This window comes from Toxorhynchites rutilus, chromosome 1 (genome assembly GCF_029784135.1).
Source record: "Toxorhynchites rutilus septentrionalis strain SRP chromosome 1, ASM2978413v1, whole genome shotgun sequence".
NCBI lineage: Eukaryota > Metazoa > Arthropoda > Insecta > Diptera > Culicidae > Toxorhynchites > Toxorhynchites rutilus.
This window is the reverse complement of record NC_073744.1, coordinates 128249117-128276152: the sequence shown is the minus strand read 5'-3', so window position 1 is coordinate 128276152 and position 27036 is coordinate 128249117. Positions and strand designations below refer to the sequence as shown.

Here is a 27036-nt window from a genome sequence, read left to right as displayed (position 1 = left end):
AGGAATTGTCGGACAATCGCGCAGGTGCTAAGGATGACCGACTTTTGGTTGCCGGCCAATTCTTCCTCCATGTTCAACACCTTTAGCGCTTCCAGAAAAGTCTTCGGGACAATTCCAGTTCCAGAGAGAACGACTGGATCAATTCTTGGGACCTCTTTTAGCTCCCACAGTTCCTTGAGCTCCACCGGCAATAATCTGTACTTACAAATTCTGCGACCGTGGGTCTCCTCCAGATTCGGGTTCAATGGAATAGCGATATCGATGATGATGACGTATTGTCATACACCATAATATCTGGACGGTTGTGGTGGATCGAGAGGTCGGTCAGAACAGTGCGATCCCAGTACATCTTGAAACGGTCTGTCTCCAGGACAGGTGCAGGCAGGTACCGGTAGTTTGGTACGTTTTCTTCCAATAAACCACATTGGAGCGCCAGTTGTCGATGGATAATACGGGCCACGTTTTTGTGGCGCTCGGTGTAGACTGCGTTGGCCAAAACGGGACAACCTCCCATAATGTGCTCTATGTTCTCTCCGGGTTGGGTCCGGGAGTTGGTGCTCTATGTTCTCTCTATGTTCTCTCAGGCTCGCAGCTCCGTCCTGATGTCGGAGTAGTGAATCCCGGTGAGCTATCGGTATCCAAGACGAATCCAAGACGAACCATGTCTCTTATAAACTCGCCGTCATAGACCTCGTAGCCTCCGGATTCGGTAAGTTGTCCTTTCAGCAGATGAACACAGCGGCACTTGTCGAGGCCGAACTCAATGCAGATGTCCCTGTTTATTTCTTCGACAACCCGGATAGCTACACCTAGACGCTGACGTGAATCAGCGTAGACCTTGAGATCGTCCATGCAGAAGGTATGGGTCACTTCTTCGTGGGCGCCGTCACCATACCTTATCTTATAGCCATGACCGTTTCTATTGAGCGTCCTACTGAGCGGGTTCAGTGCCAAGCAAAACCAAAACGGGCTGAAAGAGTCGCCTTGGAATATCCCCCTCTTTATCAACAGCGATCACATTTTTCCCATCACTGAGGTGCAGAGACGTACACCACTGCCTCATCGCATGTTGCAGGAACCTAACGACGATGGGATCACTTTTATAATGCCGAACGAGAAATGAGTGAGGTATGGAGTCATATGCCTTCCTATAGTCTATATAAGTCATACTCAGGTTCCACTGATTATAAACTGTCTGGCCGACTATGGCTGCGTCAATGATGGCCTGGTCTTTGCAGCCATGCGTATTTTTCCTGCATCCTTTCACTTTGGCGGTAATGATGCTGTTCAGTATTTTGTACAGACTCGATAGGCACGTTATCGGTCTGTACTTTGGTGAGTTCGATGTGTTGCTGTCTTTCGGGAGGAGGAAGGTGATGCCACGAGTAGCGAATTCAGGTAGATTGTGTGGGTCCCGTAGCACCTTGTTTAAGAACTCAGCTATCTTTAGATGTGCGACGGTCAGCTTATTGTGCCAAAAGTTCTGAACATCATCGGGACCCGGTGCTGCCCAGTTCCTCAGGTACCGCGAGGCATCGTGGACATCGTTCTCTTCGACGATGATAGCTGGCATCTCTTCAATTTCACCACAACTCTCCTCTTCCCTTCTCAACCACATTTGTCCGTCGCGATGTTGTACTGTGGTCTCCCAAATACCAGCCCAGAAATTCGCCACATCGCTGATATCTGGCAAACCTTCGCGGTAGTCGGGCTTCCTATCGCTAATGTGTCCGTAGAATGCTTTTTCGTTATCTCTGAACATCCGCTTTGGTTCTTGGCGCTTTGCGGAGTCAGAGTAACGTTTCAGCCGTTTAGTTAAGACGCTCAATTGTTGTGCCAGTGTGTCGAGTTTTTCCGTCAGCTGGCGATGTTCAGTAGGCAGTAGTAAGTTCAGCAATTTGGCGACATTTTTTTTTTCTTCCTTTATTAAAAAGATTTTCTGCCGAAGGCTGGTTCATCTGCATAGTGCATTGATTTTCCAACATCTTTGTCAAACATTATATTTGAATCAAACATCTGGGTTTTGAGTTACGATTTTTTGAAAGAAAGATCTATGATTTTGAATACGCCATTATAAAAATATCAGTCTATATTTTAATTGCTCACATGATAATGAAAACTGAGATTTTAGGTACCAAGTTTAAGAAAAAAATCGGAGATAGTCGGAGATATTTGCTGTTTTTTGACTGATTTGGCGTGGAATTGCTTTATAATGAACCATTCAACAGAACCTTTCTTTTGCAGGTGAACGACCCCATTCTTGTTCACATTGTTCAAAGACGTTTAGACAACCTTCTACACTTAGACGGCACCTTCTAATCCATACCGGTTTGTAGAAAATGTTTTACTATACTGAATTATACAGCAAAGTTCTTCCGTTGCAGATGAACGTCCCTACTCTTGTCCTCATTGTCCGAAAGCATTTAAGGAGCGTAAAACGTGCCAAATCCACTTGCGAACTCATACGGGTTGGTGAAGAATATGTTAGTATAGTGAACTATTTAACAGAGCATTTTCTTGCAGGTGAACGCCCCTACGCTTGTCCACATTGCCCGAAAACGTTCAGGCAGCATAGCACGATGCGAGAGCACATTCTCTTGCACACGGGTAGGTAAAACATCACTCATCTTGACGTAGGTCTTTCATTATTGTACCGTGGTGTAGCTCAAAGTTTCGGAAACGAGAGCGTGACGCTTGAAGTGCAAGATTTAGGGCGTTAATACCTTTTTGCCGGCTGGACGGAGAGGAATGATAAAGGATGTCTTACAATTCAACTTCAATACCATAACCTTTGCTCGCACCTTGCGCTCAACTTCAGTCTGTACAATCTGTACAACATCTGACTGCAGTTTCTTTTGCACGGAAACCCACGTTTTCTTCATGACCTCCTTGGAATGCTTCCGTAGTGCCTGCTTTATAATAACCCAGTATTTCTCGATAGGTCTTAGTAGGAGGGCGTGGGTTCATGTCGTTGGGTACGAAAATGGCCCCGTTGGTTTCGTATCACTTCAGGACATCCTTTGAATAGTGGCACCAAGCTAGATCCAGCCAGAAGATCATAAGACCTTCGTGTTGCTTCAACAGAGCAAGCAGACGCTTCTGTATACACTCCTAGACCTGCCCGTTTACAGTTCAGGTAGTCACGAACGACGCTCTCTGTTTGCCACATGAGCAGATCGCTTGCCAAATCATGTATTTCTTGGGAGACTTTGATAGTTTCTGCTTCGTTACTTCCTCCGGAACATCAAACTTGTGCTGGGCGGTGAAGAACAGTAGCCCCGGTAGCTGCCGGAAGTCCGCCTTGGCGTAAGTCTCATAATTTATTATGAGACGATGCGGCTTCGTCAGCATCTGGGTGTACAGTTTCCGGGCCCATGACTTTCTTTATTCTTTATTATTATTGATTCATCTGACAGAAATAGTCTTAATGAATAATCTATCACGTTTTAAAATACATGCAGTCTTCTTATACTATTAACAAATTGTGACGTGGACATTCCAAATTCAAACACTGATTCAGCGGACGAAAACATGCGGATCATTGCACAAACAGGTTGGTTGTATCCATACAAAGTAGGATGAAATCCCGGCTGCATTAGGGATCGGTATCTCAGCATCCTACCCGAGGCTCGAAAGTCCAAAAGCGATAGGAGATACGAGCAGTCGACATCGCCATTGATTAGTTTAACTACAAACGTCGCTTGTTGAATCTTTCGTCTCCGATCAAGTGTTTCAAGTCCAAGCAAGCGACACCTGTCAGCATATGCTGGTAGGTTCAATGGGTCACGCCACGGTAAATTTCTGAGCGCAAGCCGTACAAACCTATTTTGCACTCGTTCAATCCTTAGGTTCCACGTGACATCATTAGGAGCCCAAACAGCAGATGCATTCTCCAGGATCGAGCGAACAAGAGAGCAATACAATGCTTTTAGGCAATGCGGGTCCTTGAAATCTTTGGCAATCTTGAATAGAAAACCAAGTTGTCGGTTTGCCCTAGATATGGTCCAGGTATAATGAGAATGGAAGGAAAGTTTAGGATCCAGCACTACGCCAAGATCTACCACTTCATCTACTCTCTCAAGAACATTTTCAACGATGTGATAGTCAAAAATGATTGGGTCCTTGGATCGATGAAGGTCATTACATGGCATTTACCGATGCTAATAACAAGTTTGTTCTTGCGGCACCAGTGAACAAACTCATCGAGTAGCCTTTGAAGACGTAGACAATCCCCGATGCAACGTACCACGACATAGATCTTCAAATCATCAGCATACATAAGTTTGTTCTTGAAGCCTAACGAAGATGCAGCGTCATTGAAATATAACACGAACAATGAAGGTCCCAAATTGCTTCCTTGTGGGACACCAGATACGCTCACAAACGATGATGATACGCTAGAGCCATGCTTGACACGAAGCTTCCTATCAGTTTTTTTCCCACCGTATTTTACCGTTCGACGCTACTGCCCATGTTTGTATAGGGGACGTAAGCGACAAAATGAAGAAAATCGACTTTTTGGCCGTTATGCATTCTACGCAATGTAATACGTTTGCTCAACATGCAAACAAACATTTTTTGTTCGAAAGCATTTGAGCAATTCTGGAAGAATGTTTTCGAAAAATCACCGTTTGTACGCATAACGGGCGTAGTTTCATACAGCTTTCATACATCGTTCGAAAATCAACAATTATCAGTATTATGTTCTATCTGTAGGCTGACTAAACGTCTCGTTTTTTACGGGGCAGTACCGTATTTTCGACAATTTGTACCGTATTTTGAGAAAAAAAATTGTAATACTGTTACACCTTTATACTGTGATACTGTTAATACTACTATAAGTTATTTTTCAAACATTTATTGGGCTTCTTGAAAGATGTATCTCTGTACTTTAGTTGCTATTAGTTTTGAAGATTTTATTAGAATTCTCTCTAAAAAGAAAGCAGTATTTTTGACTAGTGAGGTACAAAGTTTTTTAAAAAAATATAGAGACTTATGTTCAAGACAAGACCGCATTGTTGACGAAGGACTGCGGAATTATTTCGCTTATTTACCACTTCAGTTGGAGGACCGGCGCCATGCTGCTCTGTTTGCTCTGTCACCATAATAGTTCGGTCGGGTGAATATCGAGACTTTTTCATCCACGTCTTTTATAAGAACATGTGAAGATCCGTTATTGCCAAACAAAGAGGATTCAGTCATTTCCCGCTCAGAAACGGTCCCCCAGCAACGCAACCCCCCTAAAGCAACGCAAACAAGGGTGATCCGTATGACACCCAAAGGAAGCACACTTCTAAGGGTCAAAATTGAAAGGTATTGTTGCAACCGCAACGGAAGAGAAACAATTTTCCGGTTTTTTAAACGTTTATTTCAATACGCAATACAATGGCGATGGCGATGACGACGACGTTAAAAAATCCCTAACGTAGGTATAAATCAATACATTAAAATGGTTCTATTGTACATAGTAGTTTTAGGAATAGAAGTAGTTTTAAATTGTACATATTAATTTTAAGGTTTTTTACACTATCATAAGTTTTTCTGTGTTGCAGCTAGATTTAGATTTAGAGAACTTACGTTTAGTGTCTCGTTTGTTTAGTTCGTTGGAGGTGGGGTTATTTTTAAGAATCTTCGTTCTCTCGATTTGCAGAATAATATAGGATATACAATTAAGAATAATTAGGCTTAACGCTTTTATAACAATCAATTTAGGACTTTCTTTCACTTCTGACTATTTGTTTTTGAATCATTGAATCATTGTTGTGTTTTCTTTTGATTCTCGGTGAAACACAGTAGCGCGCCGAAAGTGGGAACGTTTTATTTCTCTCAATGTGTTTGGGAGCAGGTGCGTCGCAACCGCACGTTGCGACACTCTCCCCCAGTGCATCAGGGCCATTGATCCTATGTACTTACGCTTGCACCTACGTCCAACACAGCGATCTTCACGACTGGCCTCTCTAGCACTCCAGTCGAGGTCTGTACCAGAGCACGACGAACCTGTCCATCCTTGGACCGATTTGCGTGGACAACTCGACCTTTCGGCCAGCAGTTCCTCGGCAGAGTCTCATCAACGATGAGGACGATGTCCCCTTCTGCGATTGGCTTGACGTGGCTAAACCATTTCGTCCTCCGAGTGAGAGTTGGTAGGTATTCAGCTACCCAGCGACGCCAAAACCGGTTTGCGTAGACTTGGGAGGATTTCCAGGTGTGTTTCAGAGCGTAACTGCTGTCGTCAAACGTGAACGGGGGCTTTGAACCATCTGATGACCCGATCAGAAAATGATTCGGAGTGAGAGCTTGGGAAAGCTCGTCATCTAATGGTAATTCCGTTAGAGGTCGTGAGTTGATGATTAGTTCGATCTCTGAGAGCATGTGCTTCAATAGTTCATCGGTGGGTGTGCGTGTGACTTGGAGTTGCTTCAGGGTTTTCTTCACGGATTGAACAAGGCGTTCCCAGGTTCCTCCGAAATGTGGAGATGCAGGAGGGTTGAAAGACCATTTCGTATCAGTGGTGACGAAGTGCTCTATCAGCTTTTCGTGGTCCATTTTTTGTAACGCTTCTTTCAATTCTCGACTTGCTCCGATGAAGTTGGTACCGCGATCGCTTACTATCTCCAGAGGGGTACCTCTCCTGGCGATGAAGTTTCTGATGGCGAGAATGCATGAGTCGGTTGTGAGGCTGTGAGCAACTTCAAGATGTATCGCTCGCACCGTTAGGCATGTGATCAGCACTCCCCTTCGTTTCTCGGACTCCCCCGGCCAACAACTACATGTATTGGACCGAAGTAGTCGATGCCAACGTAGGAAAATGGACGACAGAAAGCCTTCAGGCGTGCGGGTGGCAGAGCTGACATTTCTGGAGCAACTGGCTTCGCCTGTCGATTCTTGCAGTGCAGACACCGTGCTCGTACGCGTTTGTAGGCCGACCGTAGCTGAGGCACGTAAAATCTACGCCGAATCTTGTTGAGTGTAGTCTGGTGATTCATGTGACAGAAATGCTGATGAACACTGGATATAATGAGGTCGGTAACGGGATGACACTTCGGCAACAGTATCGGGCGCTTCATACAATCATCGACGTCTTCACAAGCATCTATACGTCCTTTCATTCGCAGCAGCCCCTCTTCATCCAGAAACGGACTGAGCCCATACAGCGAGCTACTCTTGGGCAATGCGTTTTTCCATGGTGCGAGCTTCGGTTTCTGTAATGCAGCTATCTCTGCAACGAATTCAGCATTCTGAACCAGTTTCAGAATTAACAACTCTGCTTTTCGAAGCTCTTCTTGTGTCAATGGGCCGGTGACGATGGGCTCCTTCGATAATTTCTTGCGCAGATTCGATGGATACCGCTGTACGAATGCAACATGACGCAGCAGCCGCTTCCATTTAGGGAAATCTTCCCACCTAAACAGGACACGCTTGACGGAATGATGTAGCACATTGGGTCGCTTCTCTTCTGCGGTGTAATCGAAGCTCGATACTGCAACAGGCCACTCTTCCTTTGCCTCCCACAAGAATTGTGGACCACGGAACCAACGACTAGCAGGAGAAAAATCCGGGAGTTTCTGCCATTTCGTCGCATCGTCAGCAACATTCAGTTTCGTCGGAATCCAATTCCATTCGTTAACCTCGGTCAACTCTAGAATTTCACTGATCCGCACTGCGACGAATTGATTGTATCTCCGGTGATCGGAATTCAACCAGCAAAGAACGTCACGCGCATCCGTCCAGAAAAACTGTTTTGTTGGTTTAAGCTGGTGAGACATCATGATACCAAACGGGCACCGATAACTGCTGCCTGAAGTTCAAGTCTGGGAATCGACACGAATCGCAACGGAGCTACTCTTGTTTTCGCACCGACGAGCGCACATTCCACTTCGCCATCTTCTTCGAACCGGAGGTAGGCAACTGCGGCATATCCGTTTTCGGATGCATCTACGAACACATGGAGTTGAATTTCGTTTTGACCGCCTGTACTCGTTTTTATCCGGTAACACCTGGGTACACTGACGGATTCCACTTGCGGAAGAACTTGCAACCATATTTGCCATTTCTCCCACTGTTCGCTCTTAATGGGTTCGTCCCAATTTATGCCACTACGCCAAATTTCCTGGAGCAGGATTTTCAGGAACATTAGGAAATTCGCAAGTAGTCCAAGTGGGTCGTAGATCGTCATCAGCGTACTCAAAATCTGCCTTTTGGTTGGCACAATATGACCTTGCAGTAGATCGACATTTATCCTCGAAGACACTTTGAAGGTGAAGGTGTCGGCTGCGGTGCACCACCACAATCCCAGAACTTTCTCGGTTCCCATTTCGCTCAACAGATTCAAGCTCTTCTCTCCTGGATTTGCCTTCAGCTCCTGCAGTACTCGATTCGAATTTGACAGCCAATTCCTTATTTCGAAACCTGCCTCTGCGTGAATGAATCGGACATCTACAGCTAGCTTAATCGTCTCATCTTCTGTCTCCACACTGGACAGCATATCATCCACGTAATGCTCTCTAATTATCGCCTCCGCTGCCCTCGGGAACTTATCCTGAAATCGTTGCGCATTGTGGTTCTTCACATATTGTGCACAGCTGGGTGAGCAGGTTGCCCCGAAAGTCATTACCTTTGTGACATAGACATCTGGGCTACGATTTGATTCTCCGTTCCGCCATAGAAACCTCAAACACTGTTGATCGCGCCAGTTCATCAACACCTGAAGAAACATCTCTCGAATGTCGCCCGTTATGGCAATGCGAAATTCTCGGAAGCGTTGTAAAACGGATAGAAGAGAAGTATGTTGATCTGGTCCAGTTAGCAGGAACGAGTTCAGCGAAACACCCGCCACCTTTGCGGCTGCATCCCACACTATGCGCAACTTTCCCGGTTTATTGGGATTGACAACAGGGAATATTGGAAGGTACCACACGCGTTCGAATCTCTCGGCTAGTTGGTTCTCCGTCAGTTTTACGATGTACCCAGATCGCTCGTAATCCCTAAGTTTCTCCTTCAGAGCTTCAGCTAGATCAGGGTCCCGTTGCATTCGCTTTTCCAGACATATCAGCCGCTTCATTGCCATTGATTTGCTGTCTGGCATTCGAACATCATCATACCGCCAGAGTAATCCAGTTTCATAGCGCCCCTTGTTCACATTAGTCAGAGATTTCAACAATTTCTCGGCTCGCTCGTCGTCCTTCGACATCAGTGGTTTAACGGAACTTATTGCGATGCTGTCTAACGAAAAGTACGTTTTTACTGCGTTGTGTAGCTCTGCGTCGCTCTGTTCGGTACATGGACACACATGAAGACTGTGGTGTGCGACTAAACTAGTCGTTGTTTGGGATGCTATAGAGCAAGGCCCGAATACTATCCACCCCAGGCGTGTTTTGGCAGCGATTGGTTCGTCCTTTCTTCCTTCTCTGCTGTCGAGCGCGTTGCCCAAGCGGCAATTATCCATTCCTATAAGTATCCGTGGTCGAACATTGCGATAGGAATCAGCCGGCAAGGCCGTCAAATGATGAAAATGTCGCGCTAATTCCTCCATCGCGAGAGTTTGCTGGGGTAGAGCGAGACTGTCCACGGTGTGCACTTTCGGTATCCAATATGTACTCATGTCGTGCACTCCGGAAATATCTACCGCTAACTTCACAGAATTCATTTCCTGACGTTGATAATCCCCTGTCCAGCCCAGACACAAGGGATATGATTCACCTTGAATGTCTAGCTCCTTCAGCAAACTATGTTCCATCAGCGTCACTGACGAACCGTCGTCCAAAAAGGCGAATGTGCGTACAATCTTCCTTCGTCCGTGAAGTAGCACCGGCACGTATCGGAAGAGAATCTTGCTAACATCGTTAATGTGAAAATTACAATTCTCGGTAGGTGTAATTGCTTCCGCCTGTAGACTCGATATCTGAGGATTCTCCATTCGCTGGTATCTGGAATCGTCGTGTAGCAACCTGTGATGCATGTATGAACATCCGTTTCTACCACAGGCTTGCTTTACTGCACATGCTCCGAAATGTTTCGACAGACACTTCCGACACAATTTATTCTGTTTCAGCACTGCCCATCGCGCCCCGATATCCAATTCTTGAAACCTTTGGCACAACCCTACACTGCTGCATTCTCCGTGACAAATAACGCATTGCTTGCTGGCTGGTTTCGACGTACTTTTGGAGGACATCGTAGAGTTTGGAAAATGATTTGAGTCGGACTGAATGTGGACATTAACTTCCTCCTTTCGGACACGCTTCTCAGTTCTACCAACGTACATACTGATCGTCGATGGAATCGTTACTACGCAAGCTGCTTCCACTAGCGTGCCCAACCAGCTACTGAAATCCGATAGTGTGACCGCTGACATTGTTTGACGATGCTTTGCCCAGTCGAGCTTCACAGTAGGTGGCAGTCTCTCAACGAGTTCTTGAAGGAGTGCCACGTTGCATAGATGCTCGTTCAAACCACACGCCACAATCGTTGCGCACATGTTCTGGACTGCTACGCCGAAATCTATCAGAGTTCCCAATTTCTCCGCCTTTGGCGCTGGCATTTCCCGAATCTTGCAAACTAACGAGTGAACGATGATTTCAGGACGGCCAAACAGCATACAAAGCGTATTGATGACACCATCAAGTCCTGCTGGATACAACAACCGACTACGAACTGTCTCAAGAGCTTTGCCTTTCAAACTGCGTTGGAGTCGAAGCAAATTTTCTTCATCGCTAAAGCCGCATATCCTTGTGGTACTCTCATAAGTGGCGATGAATAAAGGCCACTCTTCAGGGTTGCCCGAGAATGTAGGTAACTCCTTTGCCACCGTGTGTCGCGCAGCGAGTTGACTCCTGCTGAGTTCATGAGAAGGATTCACTGTCGAAGATAGATGAAGGCCGTTAGGAATGAATGGATCCGCATCCGCATTCAAACCATCATTCCTCGCTGGGACAGGTTCGCTGCTGCTGATTTCCATCGCCCTCACTCGCTCCTCAAGACTCTCCGTTTCTGAATCCTGTTTTCTAGCCATCTCTGCGAGTTGTCTTTGCATCTGCTCGATCACCTTGCTGACGTCATCTGTCTGACGATTCTCAGTTCCCAACGTTGTCGAATTTGCATTCGGTGGATGAACAACTACGGGAACGCTCAACTCCTCTCGTATCTGCTGTTCTCTTTTCTCCATACGACGCTGGAACTGGGACTGCAAATCCTTAATCGCATTCTGCATTTCGCGGTCCTTTTCCCGAAGCAGCTTTTCGTATGCCTGCTGCTGTTCTTCGAACCTACTTTGCATTTGGTCCATTCTCCTCTGGAATTCCCTGAGTAGCTCAACTTGCCCCTGGTTATCCACTGGCCTAGGCTCCGCTTCACTCTGTGCATGATCTGTAGTGATGACCGATGGGATCTGGTCTGCTCGTTTCGCCTCACACTCTGAACAGCTCCAATCAACTTCTTCGATTCCCTCAGTTACACCCACGCACACGAAATGGAACCATTTACCGCATTCGTCACAACTAACCATCCGGCTGTTGTCGAGATCCTTGCACAGCGCACAACTCACACCTGGTTTTGCCCGATTATTTCTCGGCATTATTGCAACCTCGATAAAGCTTCCCCGATCACGAACTAAACGGATTTTTTAAAATGTTGCAACCGCAACGGAAGAGAAACAATTTTCCGGTTTTTTAAACGTTTATTTCAATACGCAATACAATGGCGATGGCGATGACGACGACGTTAAAAAATCCCTAACGTAGGTATAAATCAATACATTAAAATGGTTCTATTGTACATAGTAGTTTTAGGAATAGAAGTAGTTTTAAATTGTACATATTAATTTTAAGGTTTTTTACACTATCATAAGTTTTTCTGTGTTGCAGCTAGATTTAGATTTAGAGAACTTACGTTTAGTGTCTCGTTTGTTTAGTTCGTTGGAGGTGGGGTTATTTTTAAGAATCTTCGTTCTCTCGATTTGCAGAATAATATAGGATATACAATTAAGAATAATTAGGCTTAACGCTTTTATAACAATCAATTTAGGACTTTCTTTCACTTCTGACTATTTGTTTTTGAATCATTGAATCATTGTTGTGTTTTCTTTTGATTCTCGGTGAAACACAGTAGCGCGCCGAAAGTGGGAACGTTTTATTTCTCTCAAGGTGTTTGGGAGCAGGTGCGTCGCAACCGCATGTTGCGACAGGTATTGTTGAAAAACTCCTGAAAATGAAGAAATGTTTCAGACAATCCCCCTACATGTTTTTTTTTCGCGAGAAATGAAGAGGATCGCTTCCACAAGAGTGGGGTTGCGAACAAGTAGAACTGTCTGTATAAGGAGGCTGCCAATCTATAGGAACCCAATGTTCTATACGAGGGCAGCCCGATAAGTACTTAGCCTACAAAAAAACAAAAACTTTGGAAAAGTAGCGATTTATTTCTCAACATAGGGCCCTATTATAGAAATCGAATCGAGAATTCGATACAATCACTATCACTATCACACCGAGTAAAATCTAGAATTATAGAAATCGAGGAAAACTGCTCGATTCGTTAGCAAGCTCGACTGTCAACGGTTGTGATGAAATATTTTGAAACAAGTTTGAAATGTTTCATGAAGCACTATAAAAAGGATGCCAAATATGTTTTTGAGGCATCTGCTATGAAAATGTATTTCTAAAAGTGTTAATATGGTTATGTTTTGGAGTAAATTGATATTCCCTCAAAGAATAAAGCTTAATAGGCGTAAGGCACACATGCATGTGTAATAAAAACGACTGCGTGGAACAATTTGCTGTACAAAAATATAATTTTTAGAAAATCTATGGAATTCCGCTTCCGGCTTGCACTGTGGTCACGCGTATTCTAGAGCTTGCCACTCCAGAGTACATTTAAGGCGTGTTATTCGGCATAGAAATCTCAAATAAGTATTACTAATTTTTTTTTTTTTTTTTTATTAATCCGTTTATTTTTACAGGCTCAGTTACATAGGTTTAAAGGAGCCACGCTCTTAAATATATTTTTACTATAAAATATTAACATGTTTCCTTAATTCTATGGTTAATAAAATAGGAAACCGATTACTCGCGGTCGACTCGAGTTTAGAAGGGTGACACACTTTGATTGGGAAAAGGATGGGATGTAAGGATATTGTAGCAATGTTCACACTCACACTCGCATTTACATTCACATTCTCATTCACACTCACACTTCACACTCAATTCTTAAAACTATCCTTACATCTAATATGTATTCACAATTTAACTTATTCTAATGTTAGTAGGAAGGGAACCGATAGTTCGCGAAGGACGAAAAGGAGGGGTAAAGGATGTAAGAACATCACACTCGAAGATCGATGGCTTTAAGGAAAACATATATTTGGGACATATAATCAAGATCTAGCCGAGCCAACACATCTCTCACCGGCACATTGGGTTGCTTTCCTCGAGCCCGAAGGGAGTTTTCTAAATTCGATCTGGCGACAAGATACAACTCGCACGACCAAACAACGTGTTCGATGTCGTGGTAACCATGGCCACAAACGCAGAGATTGCTGTCAGCAAGATTAAAACGAAAAAGTAGCGCGTCTAACGAACAATGATTGGACATGAGTCGGGAGAAGGTTCGAATAAAGTCCCGACTCAAGTCCAGACTTTTGAACCATGGTTTGAGGCTAACCTTAGGGATAATTGAGTGGAGCCACCGGCCCAATTCATCTTCGTTCCATTTGTGTTGCCAGTTAGCGATTGTATTTTTACGGACTAAAGAGTAAAATTCATTGAAGGCGATTTGACGCTGATAAATATCGCCTTCAATCGCACCCACCTTTGCTAATGAGTCAGCCCTCTCATTACCCGGAATTGAGCAATGTGAAGGGACCCAGACAAAGGTGATGACATAACAGCGTCTGGATAAAGCACTCAAAATTTCTCGTATTCTCTCAAAGAAGTACGGCGAGTGCTTTTCCGGCCTCACTGAACGGATAGCTTCGACAGAGCTAAGACTATCCGTTACAATATAATAGTGTTCAACAGGTCGTGAGGCGACGCTGTCCAGCGCCCAGTGTATTGCTGCCAATTCAGCAATATACACTGAGCAAGGATTCTGAAGACTGTGGGAGGTGCTAAAAAATACGTTGAACACTCCAAATCCTGTGGACTCGTTTATAGTGGACCCATCAGTAAAGTACATATTATCACAATTGACACGCCCATACTTTGCATTGAAGATCGTAGGAACGATCCCCGATCGATGATAATCTGGAATTCCATGGATTTTCTCCTTCATGAACAGATCAAAATGTACAGAGGAATTGATGTAGTCAGGAAAACAAACACGGTTGGGAATATACGAAGAAGGATCAACCTGCATGGAGATGAATTCATGATATGAACTCATGAATCCAGAATGAAAATTTAGCCCGATCAGCTGCTCAAAATTTCCGATCACCAATGGGTTCATAACCTTACACCGGATGAAGAACCGAAGAGATAATAATTTGAAGCGATCTTTTAGTGGGAGTACGCCTGCCAAAACCTCGAGACTCATGGTATGCGTTGAGGGCATACATCCCAACGCAATACGGAGACAAAGATACTGAATTCGCTCGAGTTTAATGAGGTGTGTTTTGGCAGCTGATTGAAAACAGAAACTGCCATACTCCATCACTGAGAGAATAGTTGTTCGATACAACATAATAAGATCTTCGGGATGTGCTCCCCACCAGGTGCCGGTAATTGTACGGAGAAAGTTTATTCTTTGTTGACATTTTTTACTCAGATACCTAATATGGGCCCCCCAAGTACATTTGGAGTCGAACCAGACCCCAAGATACTTGAATGACATAGCATGAGTGATCGGTTTACCCAAAAGTTGAAGCTTTGGTTTTGCTGGTCTATGCTTCCTAGAAAAAACCACCATCTCTGTTTTCTCCGTGGAGAATTCGATCCCTAGCCCAATGGCCCAGGTTGAAAAATTGTTCAAAGTATCTTGTAAGGGTCCTTGCAGGTCGGATTCGTTTGATCCTACGACAGACACCACTCCATCATCTGCAAGTTGTCTAAGGCTGCAATTTTGTGTAAGGCAATTGTCGATGTTGCTTACATAGAAGTTGTACAAAAGGGGGCTTAAACATGAGCCCTGGGGGAGGCCCATGTAAGAGACCCGACTTACTGCCGAATCTCCGTGAGAAAAGTTCAAATGTTTCTCACAAAGCAAGTTATATAACATATTATTCAATAGAGGCGGCAGACCCCGAGAGTGTAATTTGTCTGACAAAACCTCTTTTGAAACAGAATCAAAGGGCCCCTTTATGTCCAAGAATACTGAAGCCATTTGTTTTTTTTCGGCGTAAGCCATTTGAATTTCTGAAGAAAGCAACGCAAGACAATCATTCGTCCCCTTGCCCCTGCGGAACCCATATTGTGTATCTGAGAGTAGGCCATTCGTTTCAACCCATCGATCAAGGCGAAACAAGATCATTTTCTCCAACAATTTCCGTATACAAGACAGCATTGCTATTGGGCGGTACGAATTGAAGTCGGACGCAGGTTTTCCGGGTTTCTGAATAGCTATAACTCGTACTTGTCTCCAGTCATCTGGAACAATATTATGCTCCAGAAACCGATTGAATAAATTCAACAAGCGATGTTTCGCAACATCAGGGAGGTTTTTCAGCAAGTTGAACTTAATTCGATCCGATCCTGGGGCAGAATTGTTACAAGAAAGGAGAGCAAGAGAGAATTCTACCATCGAAAACTCGGAATCAAGATCGCACCTATTTTGTGGTATATCTCGAAATATTTTTTGCACAGGAGCGGAATCAGGACAAACCTTCCGTGCAAAATTAAAAATCCACCGATGTGAATATTCTTCGCTTTCATTCGTTGAAGAACGATTTCTCATGTTTCGAGCCACTTTCCATAATTTTTTCATTGACGTTTCTCGTGACAAACCTCCCACGAAATTTCGCCAATAAGCACGTTTTTTCCCTTTGATCAAATTTTTGAACTGATTCTCAAGGTCTAAATACGTTTGAAAATTTTCAGGGGTTCCACGTTTCCGAAAAGCTTTAAATGCATTCGATTTATCCTGATAAAGCTTGGAACACTGGCTATCCCACCATAGATTGGGAGGCCTCCGGCGAACGGTGGAACCTGAGATGGGTTTCGTTTGAGCGCGAACTGCGCTATCATGAATCAAACGAGAAAGGAAGTTATACTCCTCTAATGGAGGTAAACCATCTATGGCATTGATGGCTAGAGCAACCGCGTCCGAATATTTATTCCAGTCAATGTGTCTTGTGAGGTCATATGCCATGTTTATAGATTCAGAAGAATTTGACCCATTGGTGATGGAAATTTTGATAGGCATGTGATCACTACCGTTGGGATCCTGAATTACATTCCACTTGCAATCTAACGATAGTGAATTCGAGCAAAGCGAGAGGTCAAGAACACTTGGTTTAGCAGGAGGTTTAGGTACACGTGTTGTTTCCCCAGTGTTCAAAACGGTCATATTGAAGCTGTTACAAAGGTCATATATCAACGATGAACGGTTGTCGTCGTACTGTTCCCCCCAGGCAGTTCCGTGAGAGTTGAAGTCTCCCAAGATTAATCGTGGCTCAGGAAGGAGTGAGCACATGTCAACAAGTTGCTTGCGGCTAACCGCAGCTCTCGGAGGCCAATACAAGCTGACTATACAGAGGTCTTTGCCTCTGATGTTTGCATGACAAGCAACAGCTTCGATCCCTCCAATAGGTGGAAGGTCAATTCGAAAAAATGAGTGGCACTTATTGATCCCCAATAGCACCCCTCCGTATCTGTCATCACGGTCCAAGCGTATAATATTAAAATCGTAGAAAGAGAGATCATCTCGCGAAGAAAGCCATGTTTCGGACAGAGCAAAAACATCACAATTGAACTTATGAATTAAAAATTTGAATGTATCCAGTTTAGGGATAAGACTACGACAATTCCACTGTAGAACAGTGATATCTCCGACCTCTCTATTTAAATTAGACATCAAGAGAGATAATCATTGCAAGGAGGGGCCATGTTTGCATCAATTGCTGCAAAATTGTCTTTAATACTGGAAGCATTGCGGTGACAATGGTTCTGATGGAGTCGGAAACATTAAAACACATGAAGATTTGATCCTTTTGGATGTCAGTCAACTTTATAAATCCCGATTGGGAAGTTGAACTGGACGGAAAAACAGGGACATTTGGGGTTTTTGATGTCCCGTCAAGTGCTGGGTCATTCGAAGGTGAACTATTCCCACGGAAGCCAGGAGGAACCTGATTTTGCTTATCCGTTGCACTCGATTTTTTAGGCAAGCTAACAGGGGCTATCACCGGAGGGACTTGTGCTTGAATTTTGGGAGTGGTCACATTTTTGCGCCGGGGATTCCCTTGGAAAATAAATGGTGTGCTCCCGTTAGCTGTGTCCGCTTCTATTTCGTCAACTGGCAACGTGGCGAAGACATTATGTGTGTTGATTGGTTGTTGTTCTTGAGCCAGTGGAGAAGCGCCCTTTAAAATGTCCGCAAAAGTGCGCTTTGAGCGTTCCTTCAAAGAGCGCTTCTGTTTATCCCAGCGACTCTTATAAGTTTCACAAGCTGAGAGCTCATGTGGGGATCCCCCGCAATATGGACACTTATGCTCAGTCGCACTGCAGGATTTCCCAACATGTTGCTCTCCGCAAGTGGCACAGCGCTCCTTGTTGGCGCAATAATCTGCTGTATGACCAACTGATTTGCATTTGTTGCAAGTCATGGGCTTTGGCACGAAGAGTCGTACTGGAAGCCTCAATTTGTCCACCATAACGTAGTCAGGGAGGGCGGAACCAGCAAAAGTTACTCGAAACGAGTCGGACGGCGTGAATTTTGTTTTTCCCTCTTCCTGGGACACTTTTCCTAATTGATGACAGTCCAAAATTTTAACTTTTGTCAAAGGAAGCTTTTTAAATATGCCATCTCCCTGTTTTATTAATTCACTCGTCAGACCCGTTTCTGTTATCACCCCCGAAATTTCTACGATATGGCAGGGCACATATGCGCGATATTCTAGTATGAACCGGTTGTCGACAACAATCTCGTTAGCTTGCTTCCGATCAGCCACGACAACACGTAGTTTGTTCGGTCTAACTTTACAAATTTCAACCACGGAGGAATAATTTTTTGACAGATCTTTCATGATCTGAATTACATTGAGCGGTTTCCCGTTTGGTTTGGGCCGTAAGAAAACAACCCATGAGCCATTTCCAGATGCATCTTCCGGATAGATCTTGACACGGGGAGCGGAGACAGCGGAGGAGGAAGACGAGGTCGATGGTTGAGCGGAAACGGTGACGATAGAGGGGGGTGAGGAGGTGGATGGTTGAGGGGGATCGGAAGCCACAGATGAGGGATGCGAGATCGGGGGTTGAGTTAAAGTGGATGGTTCAGGGGATTGAGAGGAGAGGGTTGCGAGTTTTTTCGAGGGGGGTTTTTTGAGGTGGGATGACTCTTCTTCCGAAGTGGTATTTCGCTTTAGCGATTTTCCTGCCGCCGTTTGCACAACTAAAGCGGTATTACTTTCGGAGTCAGAGGTTTCCATATTAGGAAACTCTCTTTCCCCTTCTGCCATGATTATGCGGCAGTTAAAAAATACAATATTTTTCTTAATCTTAAAACTATCAAATCTTAAAAATTATTTACTCTTAAATGCCTAAACGCACCCACCGGTGCAGCTGAACTTGACGCTCGGTTGATTGCGTGCTGGGCGCTCCGCGCAAGTGAGATGGCAATCGAACACTACCACCACCAAAAAGTGCTTCTTCACGCTTACACACTGTGTGGGATTGATCACCGATGTCTGATGCCGATAGTAATGGCGATGATATGGTGAAAACCAAAAGCCAGACGCTTTGCCAACTTTGGCTGAAGTGAACCTTTCCTTTCTGCTATCGCGAACACTGTATCCAGTTCACGCGCGACACTAATAAGCACCAATGCGGGAAAAAATAGCTTCACTAACGGTATCCGATCACACTAACGGGACGTACACAAAGCGCGTGCGACTTCTCGAAGCTGTCGACGTGGAATGAAGTATTACTAATAATGACACAAGTAATGCTACGTTGAGAAAGCAAAAGTTCCACTGGAACGTTAGTGCCATCCAAGTCAATAGAGCATTATACCACTCCGATCATTAGTTTGATCTATTGTAGTGAAAGTGGTATAGTTTGGCATAGTATAGCAATAAAAAAGAAAATTGCTGCCAAAAATAACGTGCTGATGTATGCTAGTAGAAGTAAGCAATTTTTAGGTAGGAAATTCGGTTGAAAGAAATTCAAAGAGTATGATAAAATTAACTTATGAAAGTTATGTGTATCGTAAAAGAAATACTTACTTTCTGCCATTCTGAACCTAGATGCATTGGTGGTCTCAGTGCATTAAGCTCCTCTCTGAATTCCTCCTACTTTTCCCACACCGGGATTATATTAGAACTGCCTCCACAAAAACCTCGAGCAATGTCTACATTCGCTTCCATTGTTTCAAGGAGCCGTTCAAACTGGTGGTGTTTTGGTTTTTTTTCTTCCACCACTGATTTTCAGCCACTGAAATATACGTTGGAAGTAAATTCTGCATTGTAAGTTATAACATGATTAATATAAATAAAGCTGGATTGAACACTTACCTTGTATAGACTATTCTGGCAGCACCGTAAAACAAATGCTGATCAAAACAAACGAACATGTGTTGCAAATTGCATATATTGAAGCGTTTCCGAAATGTTTCCCAAAGGGATGCAAGCCAAAACAAAACAATTCTCTGAAGATATGCAACAAGTGAACCAAACAACTCGAAAAGTTCTGACACTTGCATCGATAGTTATCACTCGCTCGGTGCTATCGAATTGCTCGATTTCTATAATAGTAAAATAGAGCTAACGAACAAAATTCTTATCGCCTCGATTTCTATAATAGGGCCCATAGTCTCCTTTTAACTCGATACACTTGACCCACCAATGCTCCAAAACCTTTAAACCATCTGAAAAATACGTTTTCGAGGTCGGCAAAGTAGGCCTGCGTGGGGGCGATACCTCCTCATTCAACTTAAATTTCTGCCCGGCGAGTGACTTTTTCAAGTTTGGAAACAGAAAAAAAAATCGCACGGAGCCATATCTTGAGAATACGGTGGCTGGGGCAGCAGTTCGTAGTGCAATTCGACCAATTTGGCAACGGTGGAATTTCCATTTTTTCCATTTTTCTAAAATCCACTGACACGCCCGCTTCCACACACGGTCAAAACAAAATTACTAGTCCGATTCGGCCGAAATTTTGACAGTAGTCGTTTACGAGAATGTACTACACGATAAGTAATCTCTTTTGCGATACTGACACCATCGGGCGATGAGGCTAAGTACATATCGGATCGCCCTCGTATTTCCACTCTCCGAAGGTTACAGTATATAGATTTTTAACCGTTTCAGCAACTGAGTTCGATTCAGTGCATGCAATGTTGAAATGGCGAAAAAAGTTCTCTGTCGCATCACTGAGCAATTGTTTTCAAAAAAGATTTTTTTCGATCCTCTGAAGTGATTTTGCCCTTGAACTTTGTATGAAGTAAAACCGTTGTGTGTAACATCAGCATTAGAAGAGACTACAAACTGCTTGCTAATTGGAGCGAGACTGAGTAATAGAAAGCGTGAATAGTTTATTTATACCCTATAAGTTATAAACGGGCGGGTCTAGTCCACGGTGTCTTTACGAACGGGTGCTGCATTTTAATTTCGAGCGACCTATTTACGCACGCCTTATTCGCAGTGGTATAACAAAATTATACCTCACGACCCCACTCATTACTAGGATAGAAAACACAACAAATGCATGGGAAAATGAGCATGCTTCCAATTATTGTTAATTCAAACAATTTATGGTATAGGATGCGTAATGTTTAACATATCAAACAATTCTCAAAGAATTTCCTATTCGATTGGTATGCAAATCATCAACTTTCGTTGGCAGCAGAAATAGTTATCAACGTTAAAAATATTTCATAAAAACGTGACATGTTTTCTGATTTGGTGTGGAAAATATTTATACTGCATTGGGATACATTGAAAAATAGAAGGCTAGCATAGGAGAAACATAACAGTATTATATTAAAATTCATTCCGAAATTGTCAGAGAATCAAAGTGGCACTAGTAAAAAAAATCCTGTTCATTTAGATTACAGTAATTATAATGAATGAGGCAACAAAGTTAAATGATTTTTCTACGATAATCAATATATGGACGACATAAACGCTATGATAATTGTCAAACAATAAACTGATCTAGAATGTGAAAAATTTTCAGATAAAATTTCCGAAAATCACAAACTTCTTCGCAAATCTCTTCAGCATCTAATTTTTTTCTTTGTAGACATCGAAGCAGGTAAATCTAAGAATGTTTGATTGATTGATTTTGTTCTCGGTTTTTATTCACTCATTGAAATTTCTCATAAATTTTTTTTTTACTCTTTTGGGTTTACGTATCCCGTTTTTATTCCTGAACTATTTGGTCAGCCTAGCTATAAGCCAAATCTACATTTGAATCACGTTCTTTATAGAGTCCAAACATGCGTTTCATAACAGTGTCTTATTACTTGGTGTTTCCTAATAGATGAATATAAGAAACCATTGAAATGCTGCTCATATAATTACTTTTTTCTGTACACTGCACTGCGATGAACGAAGAGAAGCAATTGTGTTTCTTAATGTGATAATTACCTAAATCAGATTAGTAGTAAAATGAAAATAATGTTGGTTCTTAGCTGATGCTAGTTCCTTGAATTCGACATCGAATTATTCCACATACTCCACATACTACTGATATCGGTAAATCATTAGAAATTGCTTTTACAAATTAAATTAATTGAAAAACATGAACCTACTATTCTTATCATATCCCAGAGTATTCAGGAAAAAGTACTATCATAGACTCGCAACAAATCAAGAGCACCTTTTCCAGACATTTCACTAAATTTCTTCCAAACCTATTTAATTTTATCCGATAACAATTGCAACTACAGACGGAGACGTTTTGACTATTATCGGAAATGTAAATACTAACGCTACCGACAGAGCAACCTGGTGATTACGTCTAGCTATGCGAACGCAAGCGTTTTCCAAATGGAAAAAAAAAGTTTTATTCCGCAAAATCTGATAGGCCCTCTTTCTGCCGATAATATCCTTCAACTGGACATATTATTTCATTAGAAATTTGCGGTTTCGCTTGTAGGCAAAAAACAACAAAAATGGGTTTTCCCAGCCGTTTCCCAGCTAATCTGCCGTTCTACGCATAGTTGTCCCATGTTACTTTTTGAAAATTATACTTTTCTTCATTAAACAGTGTTTTGATGCATAGTCTTCCGGAAATACATAAAAAAGTTATAGTTTGTTCCCAGCTTTTAAAAAACAACATCAAGCTCAATTGTCCCATGTTGATATTCTATTCATAACTGTTTCACCATATATTTTTGTAAATCCATATCAAATAAATCGGTTCAAGTACAAGAATTTTATGTCACGCTTTCAGCAGGGCTAATGTGCTCATTTCTGGTTTGGAAGAACGAACTAATTATCAAACAAATAAAACAAGTTTAACAGAACACATGTACACCCTGCTTGCGAATACCTAATAACAACGAGATTTATATTCTGCAACGTATTGCAGATCACTCCCTTCTTCATAAATTGATGTTTTATGCATAATCTTTCGGAAAAACACAAAAAAAAACTTATTGTTTGATCCCAGTATTTCCAAAAACAACATCAAGTACAATGGTCCCATGTTGATACTCTAGGCATAACAGTCCCACCATGAATATTCAAACATCTAACCAAAATTGATTGATCCAAATGAGGGGATCTTTTCACATTTCACTAAACAAGAGTTCTCTGCTTATATAAAACCCAGTGTATTGCTAAACCGAAATGCTTGAAGCCTCTGGTAGACAAATATGCTAGAAAACTTTGAATGCGTTTTTCTCAGTTGCTGATTTTGGAACATGGGACAACTATGCGTAGAACGGCAGACTAGCAACCAGTCTTTGGCGGCGGCGATGGTGTCCATCATCAAATGAAAAATTCAAGTACAAAGCCTCAATATAACTCAATATAACAATCCAAGAAGAAGAATTATCATAAGGAAGTGAGAAGGAGTAATCTCACGTCTTTCCGTTTATGTCCACGACATTACCTATCTGTCTTTTGATATTGTGTTAACGTAAGAACTGTTGTACACATCTGGAATGCAAAGTAATGTTAAAATCCCTGGTTTTGAAGCTACGGCTATGAGAAGAACAGCAGGGAGTAGAAGGTTTGGAAGAAAATTTGAGTTTCATTTGTATGGCAGCTCTCCCTTAGAGAGGGGAGTGGCCATACAAATACACACATGCCAAATTTCGTTTCATTTGCTTGATTAATTCTCGAGTAATGCAGAAATTTGTGTATGTAATTTGTGTTTGTATGGCAGACCCCCTTTGAGAGGGGTGGAGTGTCAAATTCAAATGTATTCTAAGACCCGTGTCAGTGAAGCGCCACACAGTCCGATAAATGAATTTACGTGTGCTTTTCTCTCCTCTCACAAACACTATTACCCTATTTTTACACGTGGTTTCACCTTAAGGTGAAGGTGAAAGGTAGCCATTGTAGTAGTATAGGTAAAACCACGTGTAAAAATGGGGTAATAGTGTTTGTGAGAGAAGAGCAATTTGTTTCGTTTGTTTTGATCTTCGTACGTAAATAGATCAATTCACTTATCAGATTGTGTGGCGCTTCACTGACACGAGTCTTAGAATGCATTTGAAGAAAAAATAAAAATTCAATACTGAAGTTAAATGTATGAACAATTGCAAATATAAATATATATAGAAGATGTATTTGCATATGAAGTAAAATTCTGATTATTCGCGATTATACGCTGATTATACGTATTATTTCCACATATTTACGTTGGAGAGCCCTAACCCTTCTCTCCACTGGCCGAGGCATTTTGATTGAATGTAATACTTTTCCGTTTACTATTTTTGAAAGCATAGGCAGCCGAGGCAGTGTTCCGAGCTCTGCAATACAATTTTCTTTACCAATGTTAAAGTTGTTAAAACTTACATTATAGACCCATTACACTTAAAAATGATAATTTGTATTGACATCAACACAATTTTATTTTATTGATTTTCATGACAAGAAACGCTATGACTCAGTAATAACATTTGATTGAGTGGTATTTATATCTGTTTCGATGATGTTATCTGACATCAGTGTCGAAAAAATAACGATGCTTTCACCGATACAAACAAAACCATTGCGGAAAATTGAAAAATGAAAATTTATCTTTCAGAGCAGTAGCTCGAGTTTTCAGACGTTTTTTACTATACAGTGCGACGACAGATGAGAATTTGATATCTTGGGAGTAATCGATTAGAGTTTGGTGGATATTACTTGATGGGAAGTGTGCGAAAACGATCATTTTCTTTTTTTTTTTAATTATTGATTTTCGGGCGTGGGGTGAGGTAGGGAGATGAAAGAAATGAGCGCCATTGTGGCAGCCATTTTTGCCTTCCTCCCACCTTCACCTTAAAGCTGTTTTATGGTCGATATTTGGCTACTGGGCGATGCTACGTCTATTATCATGCCGGTCAACTTCGATTATTTCTGTGATTTTATCGACATTTTAGAAAATGGATTTCTTTATCCCCAACCTAATGTTTTCGTAAAATTAATCCGCATACACATTAAAATGAATCTTTCTGTACTAGTTGAGTCCCGTGTCGTTCCCTAGGGACTGACGTCGAGAAAAATGTTGTTCACTGGGACTCGGACTGGGACTGGACAGTTACAAAATAAGGAAATACAAAAACAATTGTTTGTTTTCGAATGTTTTAAGATATGTGACTGTTTTCTAGTCGAATTTCTGGCTATTTGGCTATTTTCTTTTTATACAATAAATGCCTTTGGAAAGGGGAGACTGATATTATGCAAATGCCCCTGATTCGGATTTAATGGGAAGCGTGTTAAATATCCTTCATGACAACTTTAGTTTGTATTAACAAACCATATTTCTTATCTTCGCAGGTGAACGTCCCCATTCTTGTCCAAATTGTTCAAAGACGTTTAGCCAATATACAACGTTCAAACAGCACCTTCGGATTCATACCGGTTTGTAGAAAATGTCTTACTATAGTAAACTATCCAGCAAAGTCCTTCCGTTGCAGATGAACGTCCCTACTCTTGTCCACATTGTCCCAAAGCACTTAAGGATAGTAAAACGCTCCGAGTCCACATTCGAACTCATACGGGTTGGTGAAGAATGTTTTACTATAATGAACCATTCAACAGATCATTTTGTTTGCAGATGAACGGCCCTATTCTTGCCCACATTGTCCGAAAGCATTCAGGTATACTACATCACTCCGAGAGCACATTCAAACTCATACGGGTTGGTAAAGAATGTTTTACAGCAATGAACCATTCATCCAAGTCTTTTTTTGCAGCTGAACGTCTCTGTTCTTGTCCACATTGTCCGAAAGAGTTCAAGACTAATGCTTCGCTCCGACGGCACATTCTGTCACACACCAAGTAGGAACGATACTTCTAACCATTTCGTTCACCATATCACGCAAACCAGTTTGAAAAAGATACAGGTTGTTCGGGGAATACATTACTGATGATCTCAAGAAGGGGTAACTGAATGCTAAAGGTTTCCTTTGTCAATGGAAGCTGCTGACAAATGCTCAATGATTAGCAAGCTCATAAGACAAAAAATTTCGAGTATTCACCAAAAAATAAACAATTACTTAGGATTTAGGTCTATCATTAACATGTTGAGATCCACCCTTGATCCCTTGGAACCCATACTGAGCTCTCCCTGTGGATCGACAATGGACTTTTGACGTGGGACTACGTCTAACCGAAATATAAAGGGGATAAAACCTAAACACAACATGCGAGAGAAAATGAAAGATTTCGAATACTTATAATTCGAACATTTCTTATCGGAGATCGGAAAGGTGTTTGCATCAATTGATAGGAAATATTTCTACGCATCTATCACAATTAATAAAATGTTATTTTTCCTGAGATGACAATTGAATAACTGTAAAATGTCAAGCGCTGTCAAACGCCCTAACTGAACCGTTTTGCAAGTTGAGCAAACTTTTGTTCCTGCTGACATGTGTTCCCTAACACAAGCATCAAAACCAAGGTATCTGGGAAAATTGGCATTGCAAATACATGCAAGTTGGGAAACTTTTGCTCCCACCAACATGTGTTCCCTAACAGAGCCATCGAAACCAAGGTATCTGGGGATCTGCAAATACATGCAAATTGGGGGAAGTTTTGCTCCCACCGACATGTGTTCCCTAACACAACCATCAAAACCAAAGTGCCTCACGTTACATGGCACGAAGCATGGACGATGCTTGAAGATGACTCACAAGCGCATGGTGTTTTCGAACGCTGAGTGCTCAGAACAATATACGGTGGTGTACAGGAAAACGGAGTACGGAGAAGGAGAATGAACTGGCACAACTCTACGGCGAACCCAGCACCCAGAAAGTCGCCAAGGCTGGAGTGCAATGGGCAGGGCATGTTGCAAGATTGCCGGACAGCAGCCCTGCAAAGATGGTGTTCGCATCGAATCCGGTAGGAACAAGAAGGAGAGGAGCCCAGCGAGCAAGGTGGTTGGATCAGGTTTAGCAGGACTTGGCAAGAATCGGCGCAGCTGGGAGTTGGAGAACTGCAGCGCTGGATCGTGTTTATTGGCGAAAAGTTGTGAATTAGATATAATCTCTTAATAGTATGTTCAATCATTGTAAATAAATAACATCAAGTATACATAAAAAGTTTTCATATATAGTTCATACCAATACACACGACGTTAGACCTATTTTTTGAGTCACTCATCAGTCAGCCGTCCGACGTAACCACAGTGGTTACGTTCGTAAAATAGGTCGCACCGCAGTGATGTCGTGAGCATAGTATCGCTTAGTGGCCGACGACAGTACTTCAGTATCTTTCGCATTCTGTTGGTG

General features: G+C 42.5%; 1 protein-coding gene across 4 annotated transcripts in view; it reads left to right on the top strand.

Moving 5' to 3' along the window:
* The window catches only part of LOC129762200 (gastrula zinc finger protein XlCGF26.1-like), a 56637-nt gene extending 29829 nt beyond the window's left edge, over positions 1 to 26808 (top strand). Inside the window, exons 9-15 of one of the 4 annotated variants that reach the window (XM_055760276.1) lie at positions 2245 to 2328; positions 2385 to 2468; positions 2524 to 2607; positions 25079 to 25162; positions 25219 to 25302; positions 25359 to 25442; positions 25498 to 26808. In XM_055760276.1, coding sequence (XP_055616251.1) covers positions 2245 to 2328; positions 2385 to 2468; positions 2524 to 2607; positions 25079 to 25162; positions 25219 to 25302; positions 25359 to 25442; positions 25498 to 25586 — 593 coding nt within the window. In that variant the 3' untranslated portion in view covers positions 25587 to 26808. Of the gene's footprint in view, positions 1 to 2244; positions 2329 to 2384; positions 2469 to 2523; positions 2608 to 3848; positions 3875 to 25078; positions 25163 to 25218; positions 25303 to 25358; positions 25443 to 25497 lie in introns of those variants that run through there. The other 3 variants (XM_055760259.1, XM_055760250.1, XM_055760266.1) reach the window with 3 other exon arrangements.
* The last annotated feature ends 228 nt before the right edge of the window (positions 26809 to 27036 follow it).